Source organism: Paramisgurnus dabryanus, chromosome 8 (assembly GCF_030506205.2).
Source record: "Paramisgurnus dabryanus chromosome 8, PD_genome_1.1, whole genome shotgun sequence".
Lineage (NCBI taxonomy): Eukaryota > Metazoa > Chordata > Actinopteri > Cypriniformes > Cobitidae > Paramisgurnus > Paramisgurnus dabryanus.
Genome location: NC_133344.1, coordinates 4,151,908 through 4,174,534, shown reverse-complemented (window position 1 = coordinate 4,174,534; position 22,627 = coordinate 4,151,908). Strand labels below are relative to the sequence as shown.

At 38.9% G+C, this 22,627-nt stretch overlaps 1 protein-coding gene across 2 annotated transcripts in view; it reads right to left on the bottom strand.

Annotated features, from left to right (window-relative positions):
- Positions 1–1,655: 1,655 nt before the first annotated feature.
- The window catches only part of LOC135771678 (uncharacterized), a 67,235-nt gene continuing 46,263 nt past the window's right edge, over positions 1,656–22,627 (bottom strand). The window contains exons 1-2 of one of the 2 annotated variants that reach the window (XM_065282024.2): positions 21,297–21,508; positions 1,656–8,812 (exon numbers count right to left, since the gene is read on the bottom strand). In XM_065282024.2, the coding sequence (XP_065138096.1) occupies positions 7,146–8,812; positions 21,297–21,489 (1,860 nt within the window). In that variant the 5' untranslated portion in view covers positions 21,490–21,508 and the 3' untranslated portion in view covers positions 1,656–7,145. Of the gene's footprint in view, positions 8,813–21,296; positions 21,509–22,627 lie in introns of those variants that run through there. The other variant, XM_065282023.1, reaches the window with a different exon arrangement.

Here is a 22,627-nt window from a genome sequence, read left to right as displayed (position 1 = left end):
TCATTTTTATTGGCACAAAAATGATCCCATAACCCAACACATACCAGAAGAGACCATTATAGTTTACATTACAACCTATAATAAACTATTAAATCCAATATAATTTCTGTGATGATTTCTATAATTTTTTTAGCAGGGAGGTTTTGGTTAAAAAAAAACATATGGGAGCGTTCTGTGTTTGCTGGGCTCTCGGTTTTCATCAAAAATATCTGAAATGTGTTCTGAAGAGAATCGAAGCACTTGTGGTTTAGGACGACACAGGGGTAAGATTTATGATAAAAATGTTCATTTTGGGGTGAACTAAGCCAACATGCATTCTCCTCAATAAGTAGCTTATTAAATATAACCTAAACTCCTTTGTATATTTTTGGGTCTTTTGATTAGTGAGTTTGTGACTGAAAACCCAAAACAGGTGCTCACATGGCAGTTAAAAGTGTAAAAACACATACCTGATGGAACATAATCAGCATCTTCCTCGGCTGTGTGTTCAGCTTTGATTTCTGTGGGTTCAGCTTTGATTTCTGTGGGTTCAGCTTTGATTTCTGTGGGTTCAGTTGTGATTTCTGTGGGTTCAGTTTTAATCTTCATCATGAGGTTCGCTGAACACATCTTCAGTTTGGTCTGCAAGATCTGCTGCTGTTCTCCAGCGTTACAGACAGAATCCAGAGACTTCTGAGAAGTTTGATCCTCCTGTAAGCTCTGTTTACTGTCACACACTGTAGTGTCCTGCATCCTCTTAACACTAAAATACACCGAGACAATACTTCGTTTACACTCAATGAAACACGCAAGAGAGAAAAACACGGAGGATACACAAACACATCACACGCGCACTCTTTCTTCTTCTATTGACTTTTTTATGGCGGATGGCAAACCAACTTATGGTGCATTTACCGCCACCAACTGGACTGGAGTGTGAAGCACTGGTAGGCATATGACATTCGCATAAAAGTGTATATAGACCCTTTTACAGCTCACGTGATCAAATAGCCTGCGCGCGCATTTGGGCAACAGAAGTGGTGTTATTCCCCATTGGTTCTAACGTGGTAGCAACTCAGAAAGTTTATTAAAACGGTTTCTCAACATCAAAATGTCCCGTTGTTGCGTTTGGTTGCACTAATATAATATACTAATATACGTATATATGTATCTGGCAACTTTATTTTTGGCCATCTGCTAACGTCTTTTATCCACTCCACTATAGTACACGGATCTGGTAGCTGTGTTGAAAATGTTGATAAAGTCCATTTTTTTAAAATAACTTACTGTTTGTGTTGCTTCACTGTTGATTCTTACGATACTTCCGTTGCCTAAATGCGCGCGCATACGCTGCCACGTCATCATTGTGTACAAACAGTAAAAGGGTCTATATATATGACCTTAATTCAAAATTAGGTTTACTTATATCCTCCCTTATGAAAAATAAACATGCAGTAAAGCTGTTTTGATTGCCATTTGTTTATATAAAAATATAACCCTGGTCATCCAAATCATCCCTGGAAGGTTGTTATTTTCTATTTTTATCATATAACTTCTGTTTTAAGATTATGAATTCTCCAGTTTCATTTTCTCCCGTAAAATAAACAAATTTTTTAAAGGAACTAAAAATAATATTTTAAATGATTCTTTCTTGAATGTGAAAATTAAAAGTGCAGTTGAAGTTTAAAGCCTTTATTTTCATCTAGATACCTACAATGACATTCTTCCTTTTTTATTACAACATTACATTCAACTGTGATTGTCATTAAAATACTAATAAAGTAAAAAGAAACCTGTTTTACAATATATGGTGTCTGTGCAGTGAACGTGTGACAAACTTGTCAAGTATGCAAAATATACTCAAAATATAGTGGTGTTCCTCTCGGCAGTCTTTACTCATCTCTACACTCTCTTGCAGTTAATTTCTATTGTGCTAACATATCACACTGGCATCTGGTCAAGATGCTCTCAATGCAATAACAGCTCCTTTAACTTTCCTAGAAAGAATAAAAAGACTGACAAAATACTGAATAATTATGTAAACTTTAATTTTCCAGCCCTATAATAGGCCTATAGCAGAAGTCAGGAGACATAATCATTGTAAAAATGAACAAAGCATTTACTAAATGATCTGAACAAAGACTTTCTTAAATGAATGTGGTCCCATGACATTAAAACTTTGAAAACAGTACACAGCACACAATATAAAATAAACAAGTTTGACACATAAAAATAGTTTATAAAAGAGATAATGATAAATGTGTAAATAAAATATGAAAAACATCATGAATTCACACTATTGTATATAGTTATGAACATTATGTTTGCTCACAAACACATACACTCTTTACCAGCTTGGCACCTTACCTCCAAAATACAGAACTGTTAGATCAATCCGACAAACCTGAACAGAACTGTTTTATTTCATTTGTGAAGGATCTCTTGACAGAAATGCAATATAATATACACCACTATATCAGTGGTGTATAAAGACCTTACATAATGATCAGTTATGTGTTTATTACCTTACAATGAGCCGATTTTATCTACATACACAGGGGGTCCCCTCACATGGAAGTCGCCATTTTGTGCCGCCATGTTTCTACAGTAGCACTAAACGAACAAACTGCTCTACAAAGCACATTTTTATTTTGTCTTAGACAACAACATGTTTGTCCTTTGGCGACTACCATAGCTTCTCTATGCGTTCTGGTGAACGGCAGACTGAGCCATTGGTTTCAATTCAACATCTCACTAGATACCGCTAAAATATACACACTGCACCTTTAAACTTATGTCTAGTCAAGGGTAGGAGTAAGTATAAAGTATTGACTTTGCTTCTATGGTAAAAATAGAAATAATGAAATGTGACAAGACATTGGCACATGCACAGGATACACAATGTGCTTTTCATGCATGGTAGAGAGACCGCCAATAAATTATATAATAAAATACATGAATACTTACAAAGACACTGTAGAGAACTTATTAAAAGCTTTGATTTAATTTTGTTTGAAACTAGAGCTGTTATAATGTGTTTGATGGGTCTGCACGCACGCATCTTGAGGTAGAGTGCACTGGTAAACATGGGTAAAGCTTACATATGTCATCTATTAGTGTACCATTTTGCCATAGTAAACGCGAACAGCTTTAAATATCACTGTTAAACACAAACGTGGGGATATGCATCATCTACACTGGGCGTAGCTGCGTCTGGTCATAGTTTCAGATGGTGCAACAGGCGTAAATATTTTTCACAATGTCGGACGTAGCTAAGCCCGACATAGGACTTACACCCAATATTTTTACGTCCGGCTGGTGCCACCGGCCCCAGGTCAGAGCCTGACTCCACCCACTGGCAATATTTGAAAAATGCAAGAAAAGTGTGCAGACCCCAATGGAGATAGAGGGGACGAACCGAGGGCAGGGCTGATTTGGGGGCTGCTGCGGTCAGCCTCTAAAATGGAGAATTTTGCCAAGGGTGTGGTGAGATCGTAACAAGGGCGAGGCGAGCTTGAACCTGCTTATGTCACACCGTACAGCTTATGTCACGTAGTACCGCAACATCCAATAGGAAAATTCAACTTCAGTAGCCACCGATCGACCTGAGGAGGGCAGCAGTCAGGCATTTTTACACCATATATTGTAGTATTTAAACACTTTATACCCAAATGTGAAAAAAGTTACTCAAATCAAAGAACAGCACTAAAAAAAGCCCCATTCTTATTGATCATTAACTAAAAAAAGTTGGTTTAGGGTTTAGTTACTATTTAATAATAGTTAAAACAGTTTTTGGTGTCATAACCTTATTAAGGTCACTGGTGCTATACAAAGTTTGACTGTTGATTAACTCTTCCCACAGACACTACGGTGTTAAGCCGAAAGTATACTAGGGACTTAATTTTCGTCATCAGGAGGGTCCGTGGTCGGCCACGCGGGCCATCCGCGTGCAGCCCAAAATTTGAGGCCGCGCGGACAGTGCGCATACAGTCCGCGTACAACAGGAAATATTTAGGGGCTGTCCACACGGAGACGCGTATCACTGTATACGTATAAATTTGTTATTGTATTGGAGTTTCATCCACACGGATCCAGCGTTTTGGGAGACTGAATCCGCTATTTTTTTAAACCGGGTCCTAAAGTGGATAAATCTGAAACCGACACCCTTGCGGTTTCGTCTGTACAGCCAATCCGTATATTTTGTGAAGCGAAAACGTCATCACATCACGTGTCGGAAGCGTCACACTTAACAGCAACAACAATAACGGCGGAATATGTGATTGTGTTCGTGCTACAGAAGCTACTAAAGCCTACTAGCTTTATTACAGAAAAATCTATTGCTTCTATGCAATTGTGGTGACCAACAAGCGATAATGGACAACACCATACGTTGGTTATGTGCATGCTCAAAGTCTTCTTCTCCGTGTATAGTGTATATCTGTGGCAGAATTACAGTGCCACATACTGGTCCGGCATATATACTACACCGCTTTCAGTCGGTTTCAGTGGTTTCGTGTTTACAGATTATTTTTTTAGAGCAAGGAAAAAAATGATCGGATAGGGAATGCACCGGCTTCGTGTGGACATAGCCTTAGACAGGATACTCCACTACAAACAATTATACAAAGGAAATAGACGGCATTTGCACACACACTATCGTTTTTCTTCTTTAACTTTTACTTCTTCCAAGAAGAGAAAGCTGTGGAGCATGTTTGTTATCATAATGTTTGATTCCTGTTCTTTGTTGTCTTGTTTGTTCTAAACTGTGTGTGCAATGGTGGATCGGTTACTTTTCTTCACCTATCCTAATGTTTTAATGTACTGTAAATGTCGCCAAATCAGTGCTGCCCTGATGGCCTGGTAGAGTAATAATTTGAATAAGAAATCATTTGTATTGCGTATAGTGTCAAACGCGGCCATCCGCGTGTAGCCGCGGGGAGTATACTTGGAAAGCTGCGCGAACGCATGCAAGCCGGACGCAAAAAAAGGTATACCCCTGCCTTTTTGGTTTCTCTCCAGTATGAACTCTTTGATGATCTCTGAATTGAAATGGATTAGAGAAGCTTATTCCACAGTGAGAGCAGACTTAACGGCCGGGTATACTTTTTTCCGTGTCCGGCTCACGGACAGCTTTCAAAGCATACTCAGCTACCCGTGTTGAACATGTACAGTCGTGGCCAAAAGTTTTGAGAATTACATAAGTATTTAAGTATACAATATTAGTTTTCACAAAGTTTGCTGCTAAACTGTTTTAAGATCTTTGTTTCAGTTGTTTCTATGATGTACTGAAATATAATTACAAGCACTTCATACGTTTCAAAGGCTTTTATCGACAATTACATGACATTTATGAAAAGAGTCAGTATTTGCAGTGTTGGCCGTTCTTTTTCAGGACCTCTGCAATTCGACTGGGCATACTCTCAATCAACTTCGGGGCCAAATCCTGACTGATAGCAACTCATTCTTTCATAATCCCTTCTTGGAGTTTGTCAGAATTAGTGGGTTTTTGTTTGTCCACCCGCCTCTTGAGGATTGACCACAAGTTCTCAATGGGATTAAGATCTGGGAAGTTTCCAGGCCTTGGACCCCAAATTTCAATGTTCTGGTCCCCAAGCCACTTAGTTATCACTTTTGCCTTATGGCACGGTGCTCCATCGTGCTGGAAAATGCATTGTTCTTCACCAAACTGTTGTTGGATTGTTGGAAGAAGTTGCTGTTGGAGGGTATTTTGGTACCATTCTTTATTCATGGCTGTGTTTTTGGGAAGAATTGTGAGTGAGCCTACTCCCTTGGATGAAAAGCAAATGCACACATGAATGGTTTTAGGATGCTTTCCTGTTGGCATGACACAGGACTGATGGTAGCGCTCACCTTTTCTTCTCCTGACAAGCCTTTTTCCAGATGCCCCAAACAGACGGAAAGGGGCTTCATCTGAGAAAATGACTTTGCCCTAGTCCTCAGGAGTCCATTCACTATACTTTCTGCAGAAGGTCAATCTGTCCCTGATGGTTTATTTTTGGAGAGAAGTGGCTTCTTTGCTGCCCTTCTTGACACCAGACCATCTTCCAAAAGTCTTCGCCTCACTGTGCGTGCAGATGCGTTCACACCTGCCTGCTGCCATTCCTGAGCAGGCTCTGCACTGGTGGCACTTCAATCCCACAGCTGAATCCTCTTTAGGAGACGATCCTGGTGCTTGCTGGACTTTCTTGGAGGCCCTGACGCATTCTTTACAAGAATTGAACCCCTTTCCTTGAAGTTCTTGATGATTCTATAGATTGTTGATTTGGGTGCAATTTTAGTAGGCACAAGGTCCTTGCCTGTGAAGCCATTTTTATGCAAAGCAATGATGGCTGCACGCGTTTCTTTGCAGGTCACCATGGTACACAATGGAAGAACAATGATTTCAAGCATCATCCTCCTTTTAACATGTCAAGTGTGCCATTCTAACCCAATCAGCCTGACATAATGATCTCCAGCCTTGTGCTCATCAACATTCTCACCTGAGTTAACAAGACGATTACTGAAATGATGCAATTCTATGCAATTCATCTGATCACTCTTCATTCAACATTCTGGAGTATATGCAAATTGCTATTATAAAAACTTAAGCAGCAACTTTTCCAATTTCCAATATTTATGTAATTCTCAAAACCTTTGGCCACGACTGTACACAATACAAATGATTTCTCATTCAAATTATTACTCTACCAGGCCGTCAGAGCCCCACTGATTTGCGAGTCAGGTCGGGTCAGCTCACTTCACTTTGGCTTGGTTAGCTTTTCTATCGAGTTAGTATTACGAATGTCTTCACCATTTGAATCACGCTCAGGCGCGATAGCGCTCACACCACAGCCTTCCGTGCTGAGCCCAAGTGAACCGCGCTCCGGCCCACCTCTGCAACCCGGACGCGGCGCGATTAACCAATCCGCACCCGAGCGTGGAACAGAGCGATCACACTAGTCAAACAAACCAGGCTTTGGGGGTCAAACGCACCCGAGCGCGGTTTGGTTTGGATAGTGTGAGTGCGCCCTAATTGTTTGTAGTGGGGTGTTCTATCTCAATATTTTCTCACACATGCGCTGTTGAACGCGTATTGTACGCGTACGGTCATTTTCTCCCAATGACAAAAATGACGTCATGCAGATCCCCCTAGTATACCTTCAGCTTTAAGGTTTCTCACCAGTATGAACTCTCTGATGGGCTTGTAAGTGACTTGACTGAGCAAACGTCTTGTCACACTGAGAGCATTTGAAAGGTTTTTCACCTGTATGAACTCTCTTGTGCTTTAGTAATGAAGACCCTTGACTAAAACTCTTACCACAGACACTACAGTGATAAGGTTTCTCTCCAGTATGAACTCTCTGATGGTATCTTAAGTTACTTGAACAAGTAAACATTTTGTCACACTGAGAGCATTTGAAAGGTTTTTCACCTGTATGAACTCTCTTGTGCTTTAGTAATGAAGACCCTTGACTAAAACTCTTCCCACAGACACTACAGTGATGAGGTTTCTCTCCAGTATGAATTCTCTCATGGGATTTTAAGGAACCTGACTGGGCAAACGTCATGTCACACTGAGAGCATTTGTAAGGTCTTTCACCTGTATGAATTCTCTTGTGAGATAGTAATGTAGTTTTTTGACTAAAACTCTTCCCACAAACATTACAGTGATGAGGTTTCTCTCCAGTATGAACTCTCTGATGAACTATGAATTGAGATGAACTAGAAAAGCTCTTTCCACAGTGAGAGCAGACGTAAGGTTTCTCTCCGGTGTGAACTCTCTGATGGACTTTGAAGTGACCTGAATAAGCAAATGTCATGTCACACTGAGAGCATTTAAAAGGTTTTTCACCTGTATGAAGTCTCTTGTGACATAGTAATGTAGTTTGATGACTAAAACTCTTCCCACAGAAACTACAGTGATAAGGTTTTTCTCCAGTATGAACTCTTTGATGAACTCTGAATTTAGATGAACTAGAAAAGCTCTTTCTACAGTGAGAGCAGACGTAGGGTTTCTCTCCAGTGTGAACTCTCTGATGGACTTTGAAGTGACCTGAATAAGCAAATGTCATGTCACACTGATAGCATTTGTAAGGTTTTTCACCTGTATGAATTCTCTTGTGACATAGTAATGTAGTTTTTTGACTAAAACTCTTCCCACAGACACTACAGTGATAAGGTTTTTCTCCAGTATGAACTCTCTCATGGACTATCAGCTGATATTTATGGCCGTAACATTTATCACAGTGTGAACACTGATGGAGTTTCTCTTTAATGTGAGTATTCTGGTGTTTTTTTAAAGAGCGTGAATCCCTAAAGGTTTTGTCACATTCACTGCACTGATACGGTCTCTCATTGGTGTGTGAAAGCACATGTCTCTTCAGACCACGTTTACGGCTAAATCTCTTCTCACAGTGAGGACACTCATAAGGTTTTTCTCCTGTGTGAACTCTTTGATGAACTTTAAGATATTGTTTGGTTCTGAAGTAATTTCCACATTCAGTGCAGTTGAAAGGCTTTTCACCACGGTGTATTCTCATGTGAACATTTAGATTATAGGACGAGACAAAAATCCTCCCACACTGCTCACAGTGAAACTGCTGCTTCTCTCTGTGGTCTTCTGAATGAAGTTTCTTCTCTTGTAAGGTAGTAAAGCTGATCTCAGATCTGGTGAAGAGTTTCTGTTCTGTGTGTTTTCTCTCATGTCTCTCTAAAAGTCTCTGTGAGCTGAATGTCTTTCCACAGGTGATGCAGGAAAGAGTTTGTGCTGTCAGTCGCTCTTTTGATGTTGAGGATGTTATTTCTATATCCAAACATGAATCACTCTTCACATCTGAAAGAAACATGAAACAATTAAATTGTCTTTTCACTCTTATTTACACAAAGAAGGATGAAGAATTGAGATTCTGTATCTTTTTCTAGATTCACACATATAAACAGGTGTCAGTCCTGTTATTATTACAGCTGGGTCATTGCACATCAAATAAACCAACATTTGTAAACATATCCAGCTATTTTGTTTTATTATTTTTGTTAATATTTTATTAAAATAGAGACAACATAACTAGTGATCAATGACAAAACATAATGTAATGCATGATTATTTGTGAGTATTCCACTATTTTGTAGGAATTGTCAAAAGAAGCAATATTTTTGTTATTATTTTTATTTTCAGAGACTTTCACAATCCTTTTTGCATTATATGGTGACACTTCTAGAATGAGATTAAGTCTTTTTTAAAGGGATAGTTCACCCTAAAATAAAGCAATAAGCCCCAAGAAGCAGTGGGTTACCAGTGCATTTTACATCAGCGAAGGGGCGTTGTCAGGCACAATGTGAAGCGTGCCTAAAACCCCCTTAGCTGTTATAAAATATACTGTAACCCCACTGCTCTGCGGGGCTTATTGCGTTTATAAAATAGTTACTTCATATGCATAGCAGGATTTCATAAAATAAAACACAAACAAGGTGTAATTATAATTATATTAGTACAAATATTACTCTTCTGCAAAACAAAGTAGTTCCTCAGAATCAAGCGTGGCTGCAACAGAGCGCATTTCGCAAGCAACACAGATGCAGCAAAGACACAATGAAAATATGATTAAAGACTGTGGTGTTTAGTTTCATTAATCAGTACGCAGCAACAGTGGCACAGTGATACTTATGTAATGCGGTCTGAACCGTGGGTTTACCGGGGTACTTTATCACGGCTTATACGTGTTTCAACCATCAGAATGAAGAAGCTGAACGGACGTGACATGGGGGCGTGGCAGCATCGACGATCCCATTTTTTAATTCAAAGTTGTTCATGGAATGGCTTCTAACGAGGGGCGTGGTTTTAACTTATAAATTGCTGACATTCTCAGTGTGTGTTTCTTTGCCCTGAAGAAGACAACTTGCTGGAACCATTTCATAGTTCACTTATACCCATGTTGTTCTAAACCCCCAAGTGCTCCGATTGTCTTTACAACACATTTTTAGATATTTTTGATGAAAACTGAGTCTCTTCTGTTTGTCCCATTGACTTAGTTAGTTAGTTTTACAATTCTTTTCCCCAGAAAATAATTTACAATGTTTGAATAATGGGTAGGGCTCCAGTTGCACCAGTGCGACCTTTAATAAAACGTAGTCGCATAAAACGTTTCCTGCCTATGCGACTACGTTTTATTAAAGGTCGCACTGGTGCAACTGGGAAATTCCGGAGGAACTGCAAAAGTGTGCTTGCTCTGGTGCGGTCACTAACGTGATTTGTGAAATGTAAAATTTTAGAATGTTTTTTAAATTTTAGAATCCTGTGCATCCTCATATTGGAGTCCCAAGTTCATGTACAAAGTTTGGTTTCAATATGTGAAAGCATTCCTGACACACACACACACGCACGCACGCACACACACACACACACACACACACACACACAGATGAATTTATACAGGCTTGTAACAACTGTTTCTCTGAAATTTACGATAAAAGAAAATATTACACTCAGTGATTGACAGCATAATGCAATCGATCGTGTTCCCGTTCAACAGTAGCTCAGCATACGATTTAGATATAGATTTATCTTCTACTCTGAAGGTTATGTAAATGACAGCGCAGTCTTCTGGCAAACTGTATTTTTAAATGTGTCATTGCTTCCTTTTAAATTTCTCAAAGACATGACTGTTTAAATACACTTGGCGTCAAATGCATGATTTAAGGTAAAGTGACACTTTTTCGTGTCAATTCACAATCATTTAAACCATGCAGCTGTCATAGAGCCGACGCCAAATGATCGCGGCACTATTTCAGCACTGCCCCTGCTACGCGAGGGCGCGATACTGCCGAGTGTGGATCCCACGCGTCTTTACAAACTAATACGTTTACAATGTATTACATTGATGAAAAAGGGAATTAAACTTGTCATGCAATATATCATTGAAAAAAGAAAGAAAGGGTCAAAGAGTTTAACGTTAGATGTCTGAATCATATCATTCCTACCTGTAGTGTGAAACTGCGCGTTCTCCAGAAGAGATCACGTTGCTTCAAGCGTTCAGAATATAACATCCATTTGCAGTTTTGTGGATAAACGTATATGTGAAATATTAATATTCCATCGGATTTAGTATCAAATAATACTATATTGTATATAAATAATACTATATACAATATATATAGTTTTTCAATATCATGCAGTCATGGTAGTTTCTGCCTAGTCACGTGTGAAGGCAATTAAACACGCTTGGACGTAAAGGCTGCCATCTAGTGGTAAAGGCGTATTGCAATTATTATATTTACATAGGGTTCAACTGGATATTTTAAAGTGAAAATAACAAAATATAGACATGTTACTGCAATGTTTTTTTTATCTTGGGCATCCTCACATTGGAGTCCCAAGTTTATGTACAAAGTTTGGTTTCAATACGTGAAAGCATTTCTGACACACACACACACAGAAATGTATACAGGCTTGTACCAAATGTTTCTCTGAAATGTATGATAAAAGAAAAGATTTCACTCAGTGATTGACAGCATAATGCAATATATTTTGTTCCCGTTTAACAGTAGCTAAGCATACGATTTAGATATATAGATTTATCTTCTTCTCTAAAGATTATGTAAATGACAGCGCAGTCTTCTGGCAAACTGTTTTTAAATGTGTCATTGCTTCCTTTTAAATTTCTCAAAGACATGACTGTTTAAATACACTTGGAGTCACATGCATGATTTAAGGCAGTGTTTCTCAAACTTTTTCAGCTGAGATATGAACTACTTCCTGTTTGGCAACTACGCCATGGGTATCTTTTGGGCTGTGATGGGCAAATGTTTCCGAAAATCAAAAATCCTTCTAGTAACTTTTGTGAGGCTTGGTCCAAGGATCGTGAGTGCCAGTGTCATAGGTTTGGACAAAATTTGTGACCTGTAAATCTTTAAGGTTTTCTGTTCAATCCAATATGGCGGAAGAACAACATGGATTTGTGACATCATGTTTTCAAGCAACTTAGACCGGCACTGCTCGAACATTTTAAAGTTTGAATGGGGTCTCTGTGTTAAAAGGCCTAGTCACAGGAGCTGGCCAAAAATTAGGGCGGAATAATTTTGCAAGCACACTTAATTATGATAATATGATGCGCTGGCGATTACGTCTACAGCGCATCCAGTCACTTTCCCTTGTTGCTGCCCCTCCCCCGAGCGATTTATAATTTTGCCGATTTTATCGACCGATATGAGCATGTCGCAGATATATCTGTATTGGTGTAAAAGCCGCAGATATACAGCAGATATGAACGTTTTTCACAGAACAAAGAAATGCTTTTGAATGATATAAGTACTTGTTTGTCCAGCAGAGCGCGCTCCACAGTTTTGGTACTGGTGACCCAGGTCACTGTGTAGTGACACTAGCCAACCCTCCTTCCCATTCACCTCAGTCAGTGGTCTCTCAGTTCAAGCACTGGCAGTCATGTATATAAATTGAATAAAAACGTTGTGCAGTAGGCTACATTCCACATGTTGTCAGTCTAATTTGTGAAGTACATCACTTCAAAGCTAATAAACAATGACTCCATAAGTTTCCCTTTTCAATAAGTCTGATAACGTTATTCTTGTTAAAAAAAACAATGATTCAAGTTCAGTGGCGGCTGGTGCTAAAAAAAACTTTTGGGGGGGGCGCAAACACACTTAAAATCAAACTTTTACTGTAGTAATGCAGTACTGTTAATAGCCATTTATCAGGTGAGGAATATCATTAAGCTACTGCTTACCTAAAATGCTGAAAATGTTACAGTTGAAATCAAATGCACGAAATAAATGTACTATGAATCTGTAATGAAATAATATCAAGGTAATCATTCACACACACACACACACACACACACACACACACACACACACACACACACACACACACACACACCACACACACACACACACACACATTCTGGTTTCCATGTTTTGTGGGGACATTCCATAGACGTAATGCATTTTATACCATACAAACTGTATATTCTATTCCCCTAACCTGCCCCATTCCCTAACCCCAACCATCACAAAAACCTTTCTTGTACCTTAGATTTTCAATAAACATCATTCTGTTTGATTTAAAAGCTTGTTTCCTCATGGGGACATCAAAATGTCCCCACAAGGTCACAAAAACACTGGTATTCCTATCTTTGTGGGGACAATTGGTCCCCACAACGTGATAATTACCAGGTACACACACACACACACACACACACACACACACACACACACACACACGCACACACACACACACACACACATGTTGCAATAGACTTTTTTAATCTCCGTCATTTATTTTGATAAAAAGCGTTGTAAAGAGTCCGTCAGTCAGTTATTCATCATTTCATGCTGTAATTATTTTCATTTTCGTTCACATGTCCATTTCTACTCATAAACTTACAAGATGAGCATACAAGTCAAATGTGTTTATTCATTTGTTTAGAGAACAGATAAACCGAGACCGTGCATCACTTTACATGTTTCACATCACATGAAGCAGATGAATGAATGTTTTTTCTCTCACAGTGACAGCGGAGGCGATAAAACACGCGAGCTGTATGCTGAACAGGCAAATATGAACAAATCCAAAATACTACTGCGATTAAAATATCAATAAACGTGTAAAAATCTGAATTGAACTAAACTCATCTGAAACCATCTTGTGTAATAAACGCATGAAGGCAGATTAATGCAGACTCTTGTCATTACATTTTTTGTCTTTACCTTAGACAGGCGTCTTGAGTGTGAGTGATCATTTGAAAAAATTTATTTATTTTATGTAGTGTAGCGAATTCAGCGGGAGGAGGAGAACAGCGTTATTTAAAACACTATAAACCTCCGACCAAAACACTACAGGAATTTAAGGGAATTTGGGGAAATTCCCATATTTAGCTCAAATGGAATAATAAGTACAATTAACTGTAATTAATTCTACAAATTATTAAGATTTTAAACTGATTTTGCAGAATAATAACAATTAATTAATGTATTTGTCCAGCAAATACTCATATTTGTCCAGCAAATACTCATAATTGTACATTTAAGAAGTTAATTCCGTGGCCTTTAGAAAATAACATTCTTACTGCTATAAAGTATTTTTAAGCATGTAGCTTTAAGATCTTAACGGCAGATTAAGTGACATTTATTTCATGAGCATTGAACACAGAAACGATTCAATTGTGAAATGCAAAACCGGTTTATTAAACTACGTTACACTACAAAAACACACAAGACTAACTATACATACAAACAAGAAATATATATGAAAGAGAAAGAATGGAAAATTAAGAGAGCGAGAGAGAGTAAAGGAAGGGCAATATCACTATTAGGGGTGGCACGTTTCACAAAACCCTCGGTTCGGTTCGTATCACGGTTCTATGGTCACGGTTCTCGGTTCAGTACGGTTCTTGTTATTTTTTCTTTAAATTTTTAACACTCCAGTTATGTATTATCTTATTAATGTATTAATTATCCATAATTTAGGATACAGTATTAAAAAAAAAGTTATATCATGTAATCATGCACAAACTGAATTTGACTTTAAGCACATTATTGGGACCATCCCTGAGGAAAGCCAGGTGAGATTTTGAAACAGCAAGAGGGAAGACATCGATGATTTCAACATGCTTTTCATTTATTTGGCAAAAAAGAGAATGTGTATTGCCATCTACATGAACTTTGTGTGCATTTTTAGCACACAAAGATAACTTGCATTTATTAGAATGCCAACTTCAGTGTAGCTCTTAGATTTATCACTGAGGCTGCTTTAATACTGAGAGTATATGTGGACGAGAGAGAAACATAACCTTTACACCTGTAATATTTAAATCCGTCTCTTTTGTCCACTTTTGACCACTTCTGTCCTGATTACTTTGAGGGGAAATTTATGAAATAAGATCGCGCAACTTTCACACGCTAGCAAAATGAAACTACGCGGAAATCAGCCGCTTTAATTTTATCAATGAAAGGCTAAAAATAGCGCTAAAGACGTAAAACAGTACCTCAGATTAGATAAATGGTCGGAGAGAAGGCGGTCTCCTGTGGCTGTTTGAGCAGTTCAATCTATTGTTTTATTTCCGCTGTCATCATAGGTAACATGAAATAAAAATATGTTTCCACACACCAAACTTATACGACGCTGGCACATCCTCCAACTGCGGGCAGACTTCCTTTTCTCTCCCACTTGCCATTTCTATACGTAACATAACCTGCAGTACTTATACTCGAAACCACCTCTTCTTTCGCGCGAAAGGGAAATACGCAATCTGAGGTCACATACAGGGCATGAGACTACATTGCGCATGCCATGAACCGTTGAACCGTGCGGTACACACGCGCTCCGAACCGAGACAAGCGAACCGAACGGTTCGGATTTTTTTCATGGACCGTGCCACCCCTAATCACTATAGACTTAACTTCTGCACAAATCATCAGAACTCTAAGAATCACCTTAATTAAAAGGGGCAATAACTTTTACAGCGAATGAACAAGCGATACTAGGGGTGGGCGATATGACCAAAATCTTCTATCACGATAGGATTAATTTTATATCATGATAACGATATGTATCACGGTAGAGTTTTTTATGTTTTAATAAGGTTTAAATCTTTAATACCATAGAAATGTTCATAATTCTCACAAAAAACATATACAAGCATAGAAAGAAGATAAAAACAAACAAAACTCAAGCTCTCTGAAGATACACAGTCAATAAGAATGATAATAAATAATTATGCATGTATGTATAGGCGTATATATATTTTTATTTAAGGTAGAAAAGTGATTTAATCAGGAGCAGTGAGAGATTTTTTTCTCAATCCTGTTTGATTAACACGAGTGACAGACAGGAGCAAAATTAGGTAACTTCCCCTTTAAGACCTAAGTCCGGATCCAATACACTGTTACACATGCGCTTTCTCTTTTAGCTGTTAACTTTCTCTTAAGACCTTACTGGTCGTGTTTATGATGATGCTTGCAAAGACGGGAATTTTGACGCATATGTGTATTTAAGGCCAATAAAGCGGGAAAAATGCTCACGAGCTTAATAAGCAGAGGTTGCGCGACTTGCGCGCTCCTCACAGACAGAAAGAGCAGCGGTTGCGCGACTTGTCCGCTCCTGACACACAGAAAGAACGCACGCATACAGATCTGTTGTCTGTGTTTCAATGGCTTAAAATAACTTGTTTTAAAACTGCAGTGCTTAAATACGTGTACAAACAGGAGCGTGACGTGGGCACGTAACCTCGATAGAAACGATAGTCCAAAATCTCTACCGGTTGACAAATTTCTACCGGTTAATTTTGTCTACCGGTTTATCGCCCACCCCTAAGCGATACTTGCGTTTGGCTTTTGTGAGGCACGTGTGTACGTTCAGCTGTATGGGCGCGTATGATAGGAAGAGAGTTCCTGAGTTTGTGATCACATGACGGAGTCCTGAGGCGTCTGTAGGAGTTGTTCCTTTTTGGGTTAATCCGTCGGTCTGGTTAATCTGTGGCGATTAATTTGTCCAGTTTGTCCAAGTTTGTCCAAGTGTCAGGGTGCCCGTGAAACTATCCGAGAGAGGGACAGGTCTCACAGCGAGCCCGGCTGGGCGCCGTGGCCTCGCTATTGAGCAGCCGTTTGGCGTGCTGTGCGTGAGCTGTGTGCTGTGAGCATCGATGAATTGGGGTGCAGGCCTCTTAACCTGAGCTAAGACCAACCCCTTGAAGTTCAGATGACCAATCCAAAAGGGTGTTGATAGAGTAGGAAAACTTTGTCTTTGTTTTACCAGACTCATTTACATAGATGGACTATGCTAAAGATTTTGTTAAATAATCATTTGGATTAATATTTAACAAGTTTGATATCAGTTATGGGAAGATGATGCACTATGTACAGTTCTGTTTTATAATATACTGTAGTATATGTGTACTGTACTATAACAAAGAATATTGGCTGGTCTTTTTTTACTTCCTAATATCTGTATCGACATCGGCCCAAAAAATGCATATCGGTCGGGTTCTACCCTTTTATCATATTTCAGGTGCATATCACCGTACCCTCTGACAGTACATTCACACATCAGGGGCCTCATTTATAAAGCCTGCGTACGCACAGATTTGATCGTAAAGTGTGCGTAGGCGAAAATCCACGGCAAAGTCCATATTTATAAAAACCGTCTTTGACGTGGAAAAGTCCTTAGCGCCACGTCAGGGTCTGAGCAGACGTACGCACTTTTGCTTGTCTGATTGCTGCAGGTTTTTGGAAATATAAGCTATTCTTGCTGTTTGAAATTTGGTTTAAACATTGACAAGCGCTTTTTATATGTCTGACATTAATTACGCATCGTTTAAAGGCGGAGATCTGAAACTGCTCGACTGCGCGCACAAGTTCAACTTCATTTCTGATTTATAGATTTGAAAGGGGTACGCGCGTTTTCTGCGCGTACGTTCGGTTTATGAATCACACGTACGCATTTTTGTGAAATTATCGTAATATCAAATTTAGGATGGTTTTTACGCAGCATTTTATAAATGAGGCCCCTGAAGCGTGGCCAACAATTACACTTGGCATTTAAATTTGTCTCTTTTGTCCACTTTCGACCGCTTCTGTCCTAAATACTGTGAGGGGGTGGTCTGTGGAGACTGTGGGCGAGTTTCTCTGCTGTCATTTAAACACAAGCGAGCGTAATGATGGTTTAAATGGCCACAAACTAATATAATGTCAGAGTCCGCTGCTTGTGTTGTAAGTAAACATGCTGCACAGTGTTTTTTTTAAATGAATATTTAAGAGCTGTCTCTGATATTTCAGCACAATTGATGAAATAAGATCGCACAACTTCCACGCGCTCGCAAAATGAAACTAATGAAAGACGTGGAGATCAGCCGCTTTAGTTATATCAATGAAAGCCTAAAGATAGCGCTGTACACTGTGTGTTTGCGCTAGAAGTCAGAAAAGATGTAAAATATTGTGCTCAGTGCCTCAGATTAGATAAATAGGGGGAGAAAAGGTGAACTTGTGTGACTGTTCAAAGACATTTGAACACATGTGCGTTCACACTACAAAAACAATCCAGTCTCATGTGTTAAGTCAACAACCTCTTAAGCCCGGAATACATTGCACGATTATTGGCTGTCCCAGACGAAAGATTGCCTTCGTGAAACAATCGTCGCGATTTCTGTGATCGTGCGCTTCATCGGTGGTCCTATGTCGTACAATGAGAGAGGTTCAAAGACGGCCGTTTTCCCGGTCTTGCGTCCAAAGATAGCCTTTGATAGTTTTCTGACAGTGTCAGAAATTCAGCATGATCAACGCACAGTGTGTTTGCTGCTACGACCTGCGCGCTGGTGTAGCAGCCGATCCTGTTCCCCTCGGAATGTCTGTTCCCCCTTCCAGTCGATAAAGCGTTTCTGCTGACAGCGCAGTCACAGGTACCTAAGAATATCTGTGTGTTTTTTATTTATTTAATTTTTTTAATATGGTATAGCATATTTACAGAGTTTGTACAACCTAATACAGCTTACAACAATTAAAACTATAAAAGAAATATTCAGAAAAAACAGCTGGGTGTACAAAAAGCGACAAGAGGAACAGACATTCCGAGGGGAACAGGATCGGCTGCTACACCTGTATTCGTTTACCACGAGCGCATGCTGGTGACGTTGTGCAACGTGTGACGCTGTCGCCGAAGCTTCCGTGTCATCATCGTACAGTCTACATGCCTCTCGTATCCGAGTTTAAACGAACCATGTCGCACAGTGTGATAAGGTAATGATCTTATAGGAGGGCAAAAAACGTGCAGTGTATTCCGGGCTTTAATGTGGTCGAAAGTGGATGAGCTCAAAACATTTTAAACATCATTTACACCTGTCTTTAGTAGGGGTGGGACAAAAAATCGATTCTTAGATGAATCGCGATTCGGATGTGGGCCGATTCTGAATCGATTCACAAATGTCAAGAATCGATTCTTAAATGTTAGTTTACAAAATACGTTATCAGAACCAAAAGGCGGACTCAACTGGGGGAGCGGTGTTGCACACGGACAATTTAAGAGAGTGCGCACTGCACGAGCGCATAGCGGAGCTTACAAGAGCAAAAGAGAAAGAAATAAGATCTAGAACAGCCCTGTTTGACTCATTCTAAACTGCAAGAAAACAAGATACACTTTTGGATAGTCTTGCTCTGCCTTTTCTCTGTTCAGTGAGCGGCAGGGAGACACACAGCGCATTTAATTTAATGACTCTTCTGACTGTGCTATAGCGTTTCCCTAAACCATCCGCTGACTGTTTAGATATAACATACATCTGTAAAAATATGCACATCGTTTGTAGGGCTGGGCAAAAAAATCGATTTTTCGATTAATCGTTTTTTAAAACGTGGTCGATTCAGAATCGATTCTCAAAGAGCAGAATCGATTTTTTTCTTTCATATTTATTTATGCAAACATTGAACAAAAGATTAACATTAATCGAATTACTAGTCTTCTTCACTAGATGTCACCCTCTTTTTTTGCCTAGCGCATGTTACCAAGGAGCAAGAGGCAAGCCTGTCATTCATTCATTCAGTGCTTTAAATGGCGGTTTCAGGTGCTTCGTCGATTTTATTAATTACTCACTTGTAACCTGCTGTTCACTGTTCTTTTTATTAATATAATAATTATATTAAATCTATATTCATTGAGTTGAATAGAGTATAAAAACCGGTCCGAGAACCAGAATCGAAAATTGAATCGAGAATCGAAATCGAATCGATTTGGAAGCTTGTGAATCGAAATCGAATCGATCTGGAAAATCTGAATCGATACCCAGCCCTAATCGTTTGTTATTCAGTCGCTGGATGCGCTGCATTATATAAATACAGTAATACTGCCGATCACTGTGTATAAAGATGATGCTAGACGCAAAATATAGAATTAATGTGTCACGTTTAATTATTATTTTTACTGGTTTTAATGTCTTACAACAGAAACAGGACATATATGTATATAAGAAAGACATTATTTATCCCTTAGTTGCATTAAAGTACAGAATATGACAGTTCAGAGACTAGAAGCAAAAGCACAAACATTAACCTGGCTTTGAGAGCAAATGTGATGTAATGACGTCACAAATATGCAAATTAGTACGTCAAGAATCGATTCTGAATCGAATCGGGACCCTAAGAATCGATTCTGGATCGATTCACGAGGGTCCAAGCGATTCCCACCCCTAGTCTTTAGCATCGCCCACTTGTGATCCACTGGTGATTACAGCACAAGAATGGGATTTCTTTACTCAAGTCTGTGTTTTAATGTAGCCTAAAACTTTTACAACAAAGCAAGAAAAAAGTTGATTGTAAGTTTGATAGTTTACAGTAAGGCAAAAATATGCATTATCTGTATTTGTAATGAATTTATTAATGCATTAAACATGTTTGGACTTAGTTTTAGTGTTTATTTTTTTGTTTTTACACCACCCAGTGACTGGTGCAACCTATGCATTGTGCTAAACATTACTTTTTAAAGACCTACACCGGTAGACCTATGATAACGTTAGAATAACGTTAGGGGAACGTTATTTTTAGGTTAGTTTAACGTTACCCTAATGTTAACATAAAAATAATGCTATGATAACGTTACCGTAAGGTTACACTAACCTAAATATAAAGTTCTATTTCTGTAAAGAAAACTTTCCTGGCTAACAAAAACAAAACCTTAAAAAATAACATTATGGGAACCAAAAACTAACGTTAGGGGAACAATTTTAGAACAAAAAAACTAACGTTAGGAAAACGTTTTGGGAACCAAAAATTGTTAGCTGGGTTTTCTTTATTCTCATTTCACATGTTCGTTCATTTCTTGACATTTGCATTCATTTTTATTGGCACAAAAATGATCCAATAACGCAACACATACCATAGAGACCATTATAGTTTCCATTACAACCAATAAAAATCCCATTAAAACTGTTACATCCAATAGAACTTCTGTGATGATTTCTATCATTTTTTAGCAGGGAGGTTTTGGTTCCCAAAAAAATAACCAAATACCATATGGGAACGTTCTGTGTTTGCTGGGCTCCCAGTTTTCATCAAAAATATCTAAAAATGTGTTCTGAAGAGAATCAAAGCACTTGTGGTTTAGGACGACACAGGCATAAGTGATTTATGATAACATTTTCTTTTTGGGGTGAACTAAGCCAACATGCATGTTCCTCAATAAGCAGCTTATTAAATTTAGCCTAAACTCCTTTAAAATTTACATTTTTGGGTCTTTTGATTAGTGAGTTTGTGACTGAAAACCCAAAACAGGTGCTCATATGACAGTTAAAAGTGTAAAAAAAAAAACAATAATTAAGGAGACATACCTGATGGAACAAAAGCATCATCTTCCTCAGTGCGATCTTCCTCTTCTGTGTGTTCAGTTTTGATTTCTGTGGGTTCAGTTTTGATTTCTGTGGGTTCAGTTTTGATTTCTGTGGGTTCAGTTTTGATTTCTGTGGGTTCAGTTTTAATCTTCATCATGAGGATCGTGCAGTCGATGAGTTTAACTGAACACATCTTTAGTTTGGTCTGCAGGATCTGCTGCTGTTCTCCAGCGTTACTAGTGATGGGCAATCCGGCTCTTTTCATAGATTCGGCTCTTCTGGCTCGGCTCCCTTAGAAGAGCCGGCTCTTACGGCTCCAGCTCTTTATTAATTTTTAGTATCTGGGAGACTTCTTTTTAAAGCCAAATGTAGCAATTGTGAATGGTTTGTGTATTGGTATGCAATTTTTGTATCAATTGTTTTTATAAAAGCTGTATTTTTATGATTTTTTTCGTCAAAAAATACATAGTTATAATTAACATTATAATAAAACTTTAATTAAACAATTGAACAATGAACACAGAACCACAGCAAACCAAATAAATAGTCAAAATTAGTCTTTAGTGCAGGTTAGCATTTATAATAAATGCCTCAGCTTGCCTCAACTTTCTTCTTCTTTTTGGTAAATGCCTTAACTTCCTCTAGTCTGTCTTCCCATTTGATTGGATGCATTTTGTGCCACATACAAATAGGTCCCGCCCCTGCCTGCGGCTGAAGATTCGGCTCTCGTTGACGGGAGTCGGCTCTTCTCGTTCACTACAAAGAATCGGCTCTTAGAGCCGGCTCGTTCGCGAACGACCCATCACTAAGCGTTACAGACAGAATCCAGAGACGCTGTGGAGGTTTGATCCTCCTGTAAGCTCTGTTTACTGTCACACACTGTAGTGTCCTGAGTGTCTGTGGGCTTTGACTCAGTATAACAGAGTAAAGTCAGACTGAGCTCGGAGTCCTGTGTGTGTCTGGATTTCTCTTCAGATAGTTACAACACTGAAGACAACACATACACTGAAGATTCACAACAATCCACATCCTGACAACACAACACACACAGACAGTAAGATCAGAAATGATTTGATGTTGTCTGATTCAGATAAATGATGTTTAAGCTGTACAAACCTCTCGATTCATTGCTAAATCTCCGAGAAGGGTCATGATATTGAAATCTCCTCTTGACCTCAGCTTTGTCTCCAGTAACGCCACCTTTTTCTTCAGCTGAGAGCTTTCTGTGATGAAATCATCAATATATCCAGCATGGACAGATCAGTTTCTACTGATTTATAGCACAGCACATCTCATCATCAACGTCTCAACAATTAAATACACAGAGACAA